Consider the following 13,055-nt stretch of genomic DNA (forward strand, 5'->3'; position numbering starts at 1 on the left):
GATATGGGAGCACAAAAGAATTGGACCGTATATTAAGACATATACACATTCTCTTTTTCAGACAGAAAGCTGTTTTTATTTATTTATTCCAAATACGTAAATTGTATTGTGCCCCTGAAGCCAAGGGTGATGCAAATTCTTTTGTTATGTTTAATTACAAATTTCTTTGTTTCAGCAACGCAACCCAGAGGTTCGGCACGTCGACTTGGAAATTTTGTAGAAGCAGAAGAATTTCTATTCATACAATTCATAGGAGAAGAAAAAAAAAAGACAGCGATAGAAGCTTCATTTCATTTTCCAGTGTGCATGCTCCATGACTAAATTGTAAATGAGTACAGATCGCACAGCAATGCAAATGCTTTGCTTAATAAGTCATGTTTACAAGAGCATCTTAGAGTCGATTGTTGTAAAAATTATTTGCAGTCTTTTTTTTCCTGAGAACAAAAAAAAACCAACCCTCATATTTATTGGTACTGCTGCCTTACTGAAGTAAACCATGTTATTCCATTTCATTCCATCTGCATAAACGACATGATGTCATATTTTTATTTCTGCATTTTTCACTCCCTTTTCATGGGGAAAATGCCTTTTTATTGAAAATTGGCTGCATTAGTTTCATTCGTTGTGTTGAGGTGGTTAAAATAAAAGAATTTTTTTTTTAATATTTGATATTTTATTTTTAGAAACTATTGATCTGTCCAGATATTTTAATATTTAGTAGGAATGCTGCTTATAAATATCCAGTGTGGTCAGTTATTTTTCAGCCTGCTTATTAAAAAAAACTGATCTCTCTGTGAAATCGATGTTCTAAGACAATGCTGGCCATGTTGAGAAACTGGGTTTGCATAAGAATAGAGCAATCATTTCCCGAGAGCTTCTTCTCAGATTACCTAAGATTTAGACAAGTCATCTTATAAGCATTGTTTTAGAGTTGATTCCTGTGCCCTGTATATCTCCAATATCACTTGTAAATATTTCTATTGTCCTTTTGGTTTACTGATTGCATTCTTGATGGGAGAACCATTTTGTGGGAATGTTTTAGATATTAAGTGATCTTGTTATAACTCATGATGAAGTGTGGCCTGGGAGTTATATAGGTCCCTCCTTGCACGCCGTTTGTAGACTCTAGGAAACTAACACAACTTCATGGTGTGGAACATTGGTTGTTATGTAGTCACATGCGTGTGGAATTGTTTAAAAAATAAATCTACTTGTGCAAGGGACTAATGTGTTAGCCCAATATACTTGCCCATCATGACAATCTACTTGTCCCTGGCACAAAATAATTTCAATAAAAAAAAAAAAATTGGGGCAAGCCCTGGGCATTGACGGGGCTATTTGCTGAACTCTGAATTTTCACAAAATAAATCTGAAAGGAAAAATAGAGAAATTATCTAGCTCTGCTATAGCCACAACATGGCTATTATTGCCTCAATTTTCACATTTGAATTTATGTTGGAAAAAAAAAAGTCTTAAGAATTATCCAGAGAGTTTCACCCTCTGCCCTCCTATAGTCTCCCCCTTTTTCCTAATGTGTGTTTGCTGTGTGCAGTGTGTATGCTTGCTGTGTGTCATGTATGAACAGTGAGTGCTGGCTGTGCTTTATGCAAGTGTTGTGTGTCCTGGCTGTGTGTGTTGTGTGCTGTGTGCGTGTCCCATGCTCTCTCTGTACTTTACAGAGTTTTGGCTGCAGAATATAACATTACGCTAAATACCAGCGGCCCTGAGCATTGTGAGGAGTGGTTTGCTGCATTGCTCACACAATCCACTTACACCTTTCCAATTGGGCCTTCGTTATGGCATCCTCTTACACCTTTCCAATTGGGCCTTTGTTATGGGGTCCTCTTACACCTTTCCAATTGGGCCTTCGTTATGGCGTCCTCTTACACCTTTCCAATTGGGCCTTCGTTATGGCGTCCTCTTACACCTTTCCAATTGGGCCTTCGTTATGGCGTCCTCTTACACCTTTCCAATTGGGCCTTTGTTATGGCGTCCTCTTACACCTTTCCAATTGGGCCTTCGTTATGGCGTCCTCTTACACCTTTCCAATTGGGCCTTCGTTATGGCGTCCTCTTACACCTTTCCAATTGGGCCAGTCCGGCTCTCTCCTTGCCGGATATACACTCCGTGCCCCACACCAATCCTCCCCCCCAAGGCAGCTCCAACAGTTGCCTGTAGTAGGGCTAGAAAATGTAAAAAATATTAGGAAATGCATGTCACAGGCGTCAGGCGAAACCACTAATGTTTCAGCTTTTACTGATCTTTCCTTTGGAACATCATTGGGTAATCCCTAAATCATTTAGCATCTGTGACTACATTGGTTTGAGAAGTGAATGTTTTAACTCTCATTCATTCAGATCTTGTTTTCTTTCAATATTTGCTTCTAGTTCTTATTAAATAAAGCAGTAGCTATGCCAGTTTTAACATAGACTGTAAAATATTCTAAATATGTTTATAATTTTACCAATTGGATATATATATATATATATATATATATATATTTTTTTTTTTTTAAGTTATTGCTAGATGGACACAAGTTGCGGGGGGCGGAAATCCAGTTTGTAAAGAAATAGAAAGTAAACCTATTTTGGTGAAAATCAGTGGCTTTCTATCTTTTTTTTTAAATATTTATGTAAATAGATAAATATCTGTGAGAACGTATCCGACCTGCATTGAGAATGTAACATCAACAATATAATGAATGAATTAAATGTGTTGCTAAATACTGGATGTGGCATTAACCCATACATCCTGCAGATGCGTGGACCTCTATACACTAGCTCCCAAATCCTCCAATGATTTCCCTGTGAGACATGACGACTTCAGGAGCTGTTTCATATGTTTTTTTTGTTAACCTGTTTAAAGTATATGATTAAATAGTTGTGATACTATGGGGATTTTTTCTTTCTTTCAACATGTCAGCTGGCTGCAGTATATTCCTGGATGCAAGGTTTTTGAGAATTTTGCGTTAAAGAAAAAACATAAAATAAATAATCTGTTGGGTTTTGTTTTCCCCTCTCTCTCTGTTCCTGCCCCGAAAATTGCCCTTTTTATAACCAGAAATATGTTATCTAAGAAGTACCATACATTTTTCTCATACATTTTCACAATACATGAAGGGTCATACTCTTAACAAGGTGGCAGATAATGAATGTAATATATTAACATCCGTATTAATACACAATACATTTAATGGATCGTTAAGGATATTTGAATTTTGGTGCTTCGATCTCCTATGTGTTCACCCCAAACACACAAATAAAGTGCACATAATAATCAATATGGTAATGAGAGCACACAAACGCAACAATAAAAAAAACAAAAAACACCAACTTTTCGGCACAGATACTAGTGCCTGTCCTTGGATATTTAAAATGTAGAATGTGTGGTAAAAATGTTTTGTTACATTTGTGCTCTTACTACTATATTGATTACTCCAAAGCATTTAGGGTTTCACTGTATAACATTTAAAATAGTGTATCCCTGAACAGCGTTTTACTGGCCATATACAGCAAGCCCATTCAGTTTAATTCTGTGACCTGTGATCTTAAATGTATGGAATTTGTGTGTCAGAAGGCAAATTTTACTCTAACTCGGTTATATACTGGGTATTCTATAAATGGTGACATTCCAGGAGTGACCAATGATTTAAAGTAGTAGAATTAGTACATATACACATGCAAAACAATATGTTTCTTTAACTTCAGTCTTCTCCAAAGAAAGGATGTTGTGGTACTTTTTGGGTATTTAACTTAATTATGTTTTAGGAAACAAAGTAATTTTTGTGGGGTGTTTTATAAACTCTAATGTACAGGAATTCTGATTGGATTCAAGTAGAATTTTTCTAGATACACGAAGATGGTAGGCAAGCTTTAAAGACACCTATGTGTTGAGATTGCTAGAACACAATGTAAGTTGCACCGTTTTCTAATTAATTTTTTAATTTAAGGGGAACTGTCATCTCTGGATTTTATAGCATTGAATAAAAAAAATGTTTTAATAATTTTCATGAGATGCTCTATTTTGTTTTAAATTTATAGAGTAAGCAAATTACATCACAATCCAGTTTAGACACAACAAAGCAGTGCCAACATTGTTAATGCAGAGGACAAATGTTCTCCGTATACTTTCTCTATGCTGATTACTAGGTGTAAAGAACAGAACTATGTATTCCTATATTTAATTTTGTTTTTCACTACTTGAAAACACATATTTGTTCCCCTTACGGATGCATGACAGAATAATTCCATCATGGATGTCCTTCTCTTAAGGACCAAAGACTTAATAATTCCATCATGCAGTATTTTATCATCAAGGGACTGTTCCCTGCAGGGAACGGGAACACCAGGTACCACTAGATACCTGTTTCCAGAATTCGTATCCCCAAGCTGATTAGTATCAAAGTGAGCACTGCATAGAGCCCTTCACATTACAGTGGCTGAACTTCTGGGTTCAGCCTCAATTTCTGATGTCCCTCCAGCAGAGGGAGACCTGTGGGGGGTCTCTCTGCAAGCCCCTGGAAGCTTGGTCACTGGCTGCAGAGGTTTATCAGTGATCATAGGCTATACAAGCTGCCCAGACCTGATCACTGTGAGTGATTGCAGCTGCAGGAGTCATTTAAGTGATATTGTAACAACTTGTCACAATATGATCTAACAGCAGAGAGGGAAATAGTCTCTCATATGCTGCAATTGTAAAACACTAAAAAGGATTCCCTATGCTGATGTCAGCAAGGGCTCAAGATGTCAGAAAGGGATTCCATTTGCTGAAATCAATGCTTGATTTCCTCTGCGGACATCTTTCTAATCCTAATTAGTTAGGGTTAAGGTTTAGGATTAGGGCCAGCAAGGGAATTTCTCTGCTGAGATCAGCAGGAGCTGATGCTGGGTAGTACAGCTTAGAAAAGGTTATTACATTGTCAAACATGAGATTTAAAAACAAATAAATCAGCAAACATAAATCTTTATGTAAAAATGAATACCACAAAATTTAGCAAAAAAAAAAATTGACATCTCAATAAAGTTCAAGATCTGTCATGTGAGAATCCACATATGAAGTAATTAAAACGTGTGAGCTGCTAAACTATACCACAGACCCATCTTAAATCAGCTTTTTTTTATAACTTTGCTAGCCAGGTTATAAATTCAGCCCTGTATCTTCACAAAAATGTGACAATGGTATGCAAACAGGGTCATTCTACACTTTTTCATTCTACAGTTTTTTTTTTTATAGTGGTACACATCAAGTTTACAAAATAAACAACTAAATTGCAATGTGCATGTGAACATAAACACAGCACAATAATGAATAATTGAGTCACAAGATATACTATATTAGATACCCTGGAGAGCCTACTTTCACAAATAGTAGGTCTTTCTGGGCAGTCAAACCACTAAAATGCCACAAAATTAGGCATAGGTCCATCCAATCCAAATAACAAAATACTACCTGTGGCACAATACCATTGAGTTAATAGTCTGCGATGTCTACTTTATATAAATCTATACTTTTGTGTGGTAATTTTATTTTTTTAATTGCTATTAAACTTAGAAGACAAACATGCCAAAATCGGCAGAGCTTAACCGTGAGCAAGAGCTGTCACCATTTCACTGCGCTCCGTCTGTTGAGATGATAAAAGCCTGATTTTAGAGGGCTAAACCCCTCTCCCAACCTGCAAACGGCTCACACTCCACGGAGTAAGCACCCCAGAGGCGACCTATGCCGTTCATGCAAAGCCGCGAGAGTAAGAATGCAGAAGCGCAGGCCTTGGGCCTACAAGCCCACTCAGAGCCTGAATTGGTCAAACTTGCTAGGCAGCTTGGAGCCTCACGGAGACCCGGAGGCTGAATACTATTCAGACGCTTACCTAACACCCCTGGCACAGATGAGCAGGCGGTCCCAGAAGAAGCCCCCTCTGGATCCACTATCGGGGTCCAGAGACATAGGGGCATTATTGCAGCGACACCAGACAGCCAAAATGGCGGGCAAGGCGGATCACAGAACTGCAATGACACCAGCAGAGCCTGTACAACCAGACCCCTTCCTGGGCAGGCACCTGGCACAACTGAGGGCCCAGATGGGTCTGCACTGGTCACACTGCAGGACTTCTGCAACTTGGTTCAGGAGATCAAGACACTCCTAGCTGCTGACGTGGCAGTTGTCAAAGCAGACATACAGTTGACAAAAGGGTGAAGGCCTCAGAAGAGGACATAGCTGAAATTAAACGGGGACTTTCAGACCTCCAAGACTCAGTCCTAACAATGCAAGTCCACGAACAGGCTCTCTCACTCCATTATATAGCACTGGACGACCGGTCATGGCGCAACTACCTGAAGATCAGAGGGGTACCTGACACAATCACACCTGACAAACTCCGTCACTATATGAGGCGACTTGTGGCCTCCATACTACCCCAGAATCACACCAAGAAATTCACCATAGATGGGATCTACCGACTACCAGCATCAGGCAGAGCTACCTCTAGTGTGGTACGGGATGTGATTGCCAGATGTTCCACATCACAGGATAAAAGACTCCTGATGTCAGCGCTCCAAGGCAAGGAGCCACTATCCTTTGAAGGGACAAGTCACTCCTTGTACCAGGATCTCACTAGGTCTACGCTACAATTGAGAAGATCCCTGAATACAGTGACAAGTCACCTGAGAACAGCCGGTGTGGAATACCACTGGAGATCATCCAGGTTCCTAGTGGCCACTCACAATGGGACTGTACATAAACTCTCCTCGCTAGCCGAGGCACCTACCTTCTTTAAAGCTCTGGGTATTCCAGCCCCCCGAAAATCCCTCCAGACCGACACCCCAAATTGAATAGACGGGACGCTAAAATAGCTGCGCCCTCTACACAAAAGGATCATCTGACCCTACACCCAGAAATCTGACTACACAGACTTAACACCAACCTGCGGCTCAAACTCTTTTATGTAATGTTTGTTTTCATTAATCTTTTTAGAAGTATCCTTATAAGTTTAATTGGTTGACACATGAATGGAGTACACTCGCCTTAACAACGCACTCCGGCATCCAAATGATAGTGCACCGCTCAAGCGCTAAGAGGTGATACCACACACATATCGCCACTCAAACCAACAACCCCCTTCCCCCTTTTGCTTTTTGTGTTTTGAACTTTTTTGTTTTTAGAATAAATACGGTTGTATATATGTATATATCACATTAAATTGAAATCTGCTTCATCCTGAATGTAATATGTGTTGGTGCAATAAATGAGAAATATTGAAATTGTGGTTTAACACACACACAGCAAAATTGCTTGGGTCCTTTAGTACAAAACAAGTAAACTCTTGTATAAGTCTGACGCAGAGGCGGCTCTAGACTTTATGAGGCCTTAGGCGAAACACAAACATGAGGCCCCACTAACAAAAAAGTGTCACATATACACATTGATGCACTGTCTACCTGTGTATGTGCCTGAGAGTGTGTCTGACAGAGAGTATCCTTGTGTGTGCGAATGTATGTCTCTGTGAGCATGTTTGCGTTTTTGTCTGAGACCCTATGTGTATGGGGTAGCTGATGGTGAGAGGGAGCGGGGGGTGTGATGGTGAGAGGGAGCGGGGGGTGATGGTGAAAGGGAGCAGGGGGGTGATGGTAATGTGAGCGGGAGCGGGGGTGATGGTAATGTGAGAGGGAGTAATGTGAGAGTGAGAGGAGGTAATGCGAGAGTGAGAGGGGGTAATGCGAGAGTGAGAGGGGGTAATGCGAGAGTGAGAGGGGGTAATGCGAGAGGGGGTAATGCGAGAGTGAGAGGGGGTAATGCGAGAGTGAGAGGGGGTAATGCGAGAGTGAGAGGGGGTAATGCGAGAGTGGGGGGCTAATGCGAGAGTGGGGGGCTAATGTGAGAGTGGGGTGGGGGGCTAATGTGAGAGTGGGGGGGTAATGTGAGAGTGGGGGGGTAATGTGAGAGTGGGGGGGTAATGTGAGAGTGGGGGGGTAATGTGAGAGTGGGGGGGTAATGTGAGAGTGGGGGGGTAATGTGAGAGTGGGGGGTAATGTGAGAGTGGGGGGTAATGTGAGAGTGGGGGGTAATGTGAGTGGGGGAGGCTGAGGGTGGTGACGGAGGGTTATGCTGAGGGTGGTGATGATGAGGGTGGTGGGGGGTAATGCTGAGGGTGGTGAGGGGCGATGCTGAGGGTGGTGAGGGGCGATGCTGAGGGTGGTGATGCTGAGGGTGGTGGGTGGTGAGGCTGAGGGGGGTGAGGGGGGTGATGTTGAGGGTGGTGGTGGGTGGTGAAGCTGAGGGTGGTGAGGGGTGATGCTGAGGGTGGTGGGAGGTGAGGCTGAGGGTGGCGGGGGTTTATGGGGGATGGTGAGGCTGAGGGTGGTGGGGGTGAGGCTGAGGGTGAAGGGGTAATGGTGAGGGTGGTGGGGGTGAGGCTGAGGGTGGGAAGGGGTGATGGTGGTGGGGGTGAAGCTGAGGGTGGTGGGGGGTGATGGTGGTGAGGCTGAGGGTGGTGATGGTGGGTGATGGTGGTGGGGGTGAAGCTGAGGGTGGTGGGGGGTGATGGTGGTGAGGGTGGTGATGGTGGGTGATGGTGGTGGGGGTGAGGCTGAGGGTGGTGGGAGTGAGGGTGGGGAGGGGGTGAAGCTGAGGGTGGTGGGAGTGAGGGTGGGGAGGGGTGATGGTGGGGAGGGGTGATGGTGAGGGTGGTGATGGTGGTGAGGCTGAGGGTGGTGATGGTGGGTGATGGTGGTGGGGGTGAGGCTGAGGGTGGTGGGGGGTGATGGTGGTGAGGCTGAGGGTGGTGATGGTGGGTGATGGTGGTGGGGGTGAAGCTGAGGGTGGTGGGGGGTGATGGTGGTGAGGGTGGTGATGGTGGGTGATGGTGGTGGGGGTGAGGCTGAGGGTGGTGGGAGTGAGGGTGGGGAGGGGGTGAAGCTGAGGGTGGTGGGAGTGAGGGTGGGGAGGGGTGATGGTGGGGAGGGGTGATGGTGAGGGTGGTGGGGGTGATGGTGGTGGTGGGGGTGAGGCTGAGGGTGGTGGGGGTGATGGTGGTGGTGGGTGGTGAGGCTGAGGATGGTGGGGGGTGATGGTGGTGGGGGGTGAAGCTGAGGGTGGTGGGGGTGGTGGTGGGGGTGAGGCTGAGGGTGGTGGGGGTGATGGTGGTGGTGGGTGGTGAGGCTGAGGATGGTGGGGGGTGATGGTGGTGGGTGGTGAGGCTGAGGGTGGTTGGGGGTGATGGTGGTGGGGGTGAGGCTGAGGGTGGTGGGGGTGATGGTGGTGGTGGGGGGTGAGGCTGAGGGTGGTGGGGGTGATGGTGGTGGGGGGTGAAGCTGAGGGTGGTGGGGGTGATGGTGGTGGTGGGGGGTGAGGCTGAGGGTGGTGGGGGTGATGGTGAGGGTGGGGAGGGGTGGTGGGGGTGAGGCTGAGGGTGGTGGGGGTGATGGTGGTAGTGGGGGTGAGGCTGAGGGTGGTGGGGGTGAGCCTGAGTTTGGTGGGGGTGATGGTGGTGGGTGAGCCTACCTTTCCCTGGTGGTCCAGTGGGCTCCCTGGTGGTCCGGTGGCCACTGCTCACGGTCTGCAGCTCCTCAGAGCTGCAGACTGTGTAATCTCGCGAGATTTCAGAGCGTTGCCGTGGTAACCCGCGGCAACGCTCTGATTGGCCAATTCTCGCGAGTCACATGGTCTGCAGCTCTGCACACTGCGGAGCTGCAGACCAGTGTCTGCGGTGGCTGGCCGGGCAGCCAGGAGGGGCCTCGCACCCGGCGGCATACCGGGCAAGCCGCCGGGCCCCCTCCTGGTGTCAGGTCCTCGGTCACTGACCGAGGACCTGACACACTCTGCCAACAGGCGGTTTAGGCGGCCGCGAGGCCCCAGCCAGCGCGAGGCCTTAGGCGGCCGCCTAAACCGCCTAATTAGAGAGCCGCCTCTGGTCTGACGGACTTCCTAAGAAATCAGTATTTCTTAAAGTGAGTTATCTGGAGGAATATCTGTGCTCCTTATTATTGTCGTGTAAGATTGTGATTGAAAAGCAGTCGATAGTCGATGTGTTGGGATAACCCTCGATAAATCACGTCAAGTGGATGCTAGGATGAAACGTGGATTACTGGCACAGGGATACGATACCAAGACCATCCTAACATCCACAGACGGGGATTGTTCCGTCCATACGATGTGATCTGGAGCTGATCTTAAACTCCAGAAAAGTGTGAGTGCAATATATTTTTTTCCTTATATTCTGCCTCTGTTGTTATAGACATACTACACTATATTAGTATTCCTGTCACATGTTGTTTTCTCCCTTATATTGGCTCCATTGGACTCCACACAAGGACTTCCATTGTTAAGCACTGCTTCCCTACATCCCCCGTTTTATGTCCATCATTCTAATGACCTGGGTCATGCTACCATGGTTATGTTCTTTGGTTGACATTGTCCTTGGTCTTTCCATGTACTTATTTATATGTAGTAGGTGTGTTTGCATGAGTGTGACTATGTGGACTATGTGGTTTTACATGCTTGATGATGCATGTTTATATGAAAGTAGTGTGATGGATTAGTACGTATATGTAAACATTATAACTGTGTCAATGTGTGTGTGTGCCTTCTGTAATGAAAGGGAGTGTGAGATGTCACAGGAGAGAAACAATGGAAAAAGTAACATTAATATGGAAAAAGAGCCTTTAAAAACATATTCATTTATCATTTAATGATTGGCAATTATGCTAGTTTACAGCATTGCACAGAATTTAAAGCAGCTGTTATTTTAATTCATGTAAGCATTCAGTCTGAATTGTTTTATTAGCCCAAATAATTGTCTTTGTGTTTCGTTATATGCATAACTCTGAATTACGTCTATTTTTATTAAATAGATCATCCATCTCGATTAGTTCTAAAATTGACAAATCCGTTGCAAATTTTACCAGCAATAATAGATATGTAACGAGAACTAGTGAGTTATAAACCATGCAATGTGAACTCGGCAAACCATGGTCCATTGGTCCATTCCCCTCCTCCCCCAAGGTTAGCTGTTCGAATGTGTTTTGTGAGAACAGCAAGAGAAGAGAGCGAAATAAATCCCTCGGGCAACAGCTATACCATTTCTTCATTTTGTGCACAGATTTGTACTGACAGATTAAGGCTTCAGAAACAATTAAGCTATTAGTGAAGATAAAGATAAGATGGAGAAATGTCTGATGTTTTAACAAAGAAATGCATTTGTTGACTATTTTATGACTCCTTTTTAAGCAGAAGTAATATAAAGGCGTGCCTAGCAGTATTTTTTTGCTGCCTCTTAGACCCATAATTTTTCAAGTGAAACAATATTTTTCCCATTTATGTTGTGTAAGCTGTCCAACTCAGGCAGCTAGCTGCTTGATCTACATATAAAGTGCTTTTTGTGTTTTCTTAACTTTTTAAAGTTGCATGTCTACATTTGAAAGTAACGTTTTTGTACTCGGTCTCTGATTCACGCCTATTTCTACTTTAGTTTTACATCCCCTCCCCATAGATACAGTTATGGTTGACAATGTAAATGTAGCATATTGTGGCCCCCATTTTACTGAATGACCATCTTGTCTGTTTTAGTGATCTCTCCTCTAATATGTTCTGGTCTCTTGTGGTTGTTTTCTTGCCATGTCTCTTGTTTTTTTTTTCTTATTCTATGCAGGGTTTTTAGTCCCTCACTTCCCACCCATCTTCCATGTTCTTCCCACTTTTTTTTTGTCTAATTCTATCCACATCTCTTTTCTTGTTCATTTATGTTAATAATTTAGGTTGAGCTGTGCCCCTTCTTCTGATAGCAGAACCCAAGCCCATTACAATAGTGTTGCCAACTATAATCTGTAATTTAACTGTTATACAGGTCCGTTCTTTCACATATTTCCTTTTTCCCCCCCAACTTTTAGTTTGTCATTTCAAGATTAGGAGGGGTTACAGAAATGAGAAAGGGAGTGGGAGGATGGAGGTTTAAGGTACATTTGGAAATTCGCAACAGCCTATTCTTGTTCACAAAAGGTAACATTACATTGCGACAGATTTGTGTTATACTTAGTACTAGCAAAACAGCATCCCTGCCTACCTGAACCCTTTATGGAGGCAGAGGCCCTATGTAGCAAGAGTGTAATCTATTACTTTTCCCCTTTTTTCTTTATCTCATTATTAATTAATACATTTGACCCAGTATGTGGGGTTAACTTTAGTGTCCACAGAAGGGACGACCAATAGGTCGGGGCTGTACACTGTTCTCCGAAGTGCATAGTATGGTGCTATATCACTGTGTCGTAGTGGTCTGTTTGTAGGAAGCCCACATTTGATTGGCAGTGTGGCTCATTTTCTGTATTCTAGTCTGGTGCCACATCATCACCTCATATTCTAAGGTGGTCGTCACCATTGTCTGTATTTCTTTGGTGGTTGGATGGATGTTGGACTTCCAGTTTTTCGCAATCAATGTGGAGATCCATGTGAGTACTAGATATATTCAGGGCCAGATTAAGAGCCCAGTGGGCCCGGTGCTGACAATTATGATGGGGCCTAATTACAGAATCTTATCGACCAAAAACATTACAACAGTCATACCTCGCAAGCGTCATGTATCTGATGGAGTTGGTGATGGAGGGAAACTCAAAGGATGCAGCTATAAGAAAACACATACTCTATCCTAATCTCTTTATCTAATTTATGGTTTCATCTTTCAAGTAAATCCATACTCCCTAACAGCAGTGTCCAGTGAAGCAGGAAGCCAATGGGAGGGGTAAAAGAGTAGGCCACTGATGCGAATCACGTGACCAGAACTGCCAAAAGGGGCGAACATGCCCAAAAAGGGGGTATGTCTGTCCAAAGAATTGGAAGGCCAGCCTGGCATCAGTGTCCCTATGTATCACAGTGTCAGTACCCCTATATCACCCAGTCCCCTAGTCTCCCAGTGTCTGTGTCCCCATTTCTCCCAGTGTCCCCATGTCTCAGTGCGTCCCGTGTCACTAGGATACTAGGGGACACTGAGAGACATGGGGACACAGTGAGACATGGGGACACTGAGACACTGGGAGACATGGGGGCACTTGTGGATACAGACATGGGGACAC

At 44.1% G+C, this 13,055-nt stretch overlaps 1 protein-coding gene across 1 annotated transcript in view; it reads left to right on the forward strand.

Moving 5' to 3' along the window:
- SLC30A9 (solute carrier family 30 member 9) overlaps positions 1 to 1,206 on the forward strand; it is a 103,158-nt gene extending 101,952 nt beyond the window's left edge. The window contains exon 18 of the mRNA XM_063457909.1: positions 176 to 1,206. Coding sequence (XP_063313979.1) covers positions 176 to 220 — 45 coding nt within the window. The 3' untranslated portion in view covers positions 221 to 1,206. The remainder of the gene's footprint in view (positions 1 to 175) is intronic.
- The last annotated feature ends 11,849 nt before the right edge of the window (positions 1,207 to 13,055 follow it).

The sequence above is a fragment of the Pelobates fuscus genome, chromosome 6 (genome assembly GCF_036172605.1).
Source record: "Pelobates fuscus isolate aPelFus1 chromosome 6, aPelFus1.pri, whole genome shotgun sequence".
In the NCBI taxonomy this organism is placed as follows: Eukaryota; Metazoa; Chordata; class Amphibia; order Anura; family Pelobatidae; genus Pelobates; species Pelobates fuscus.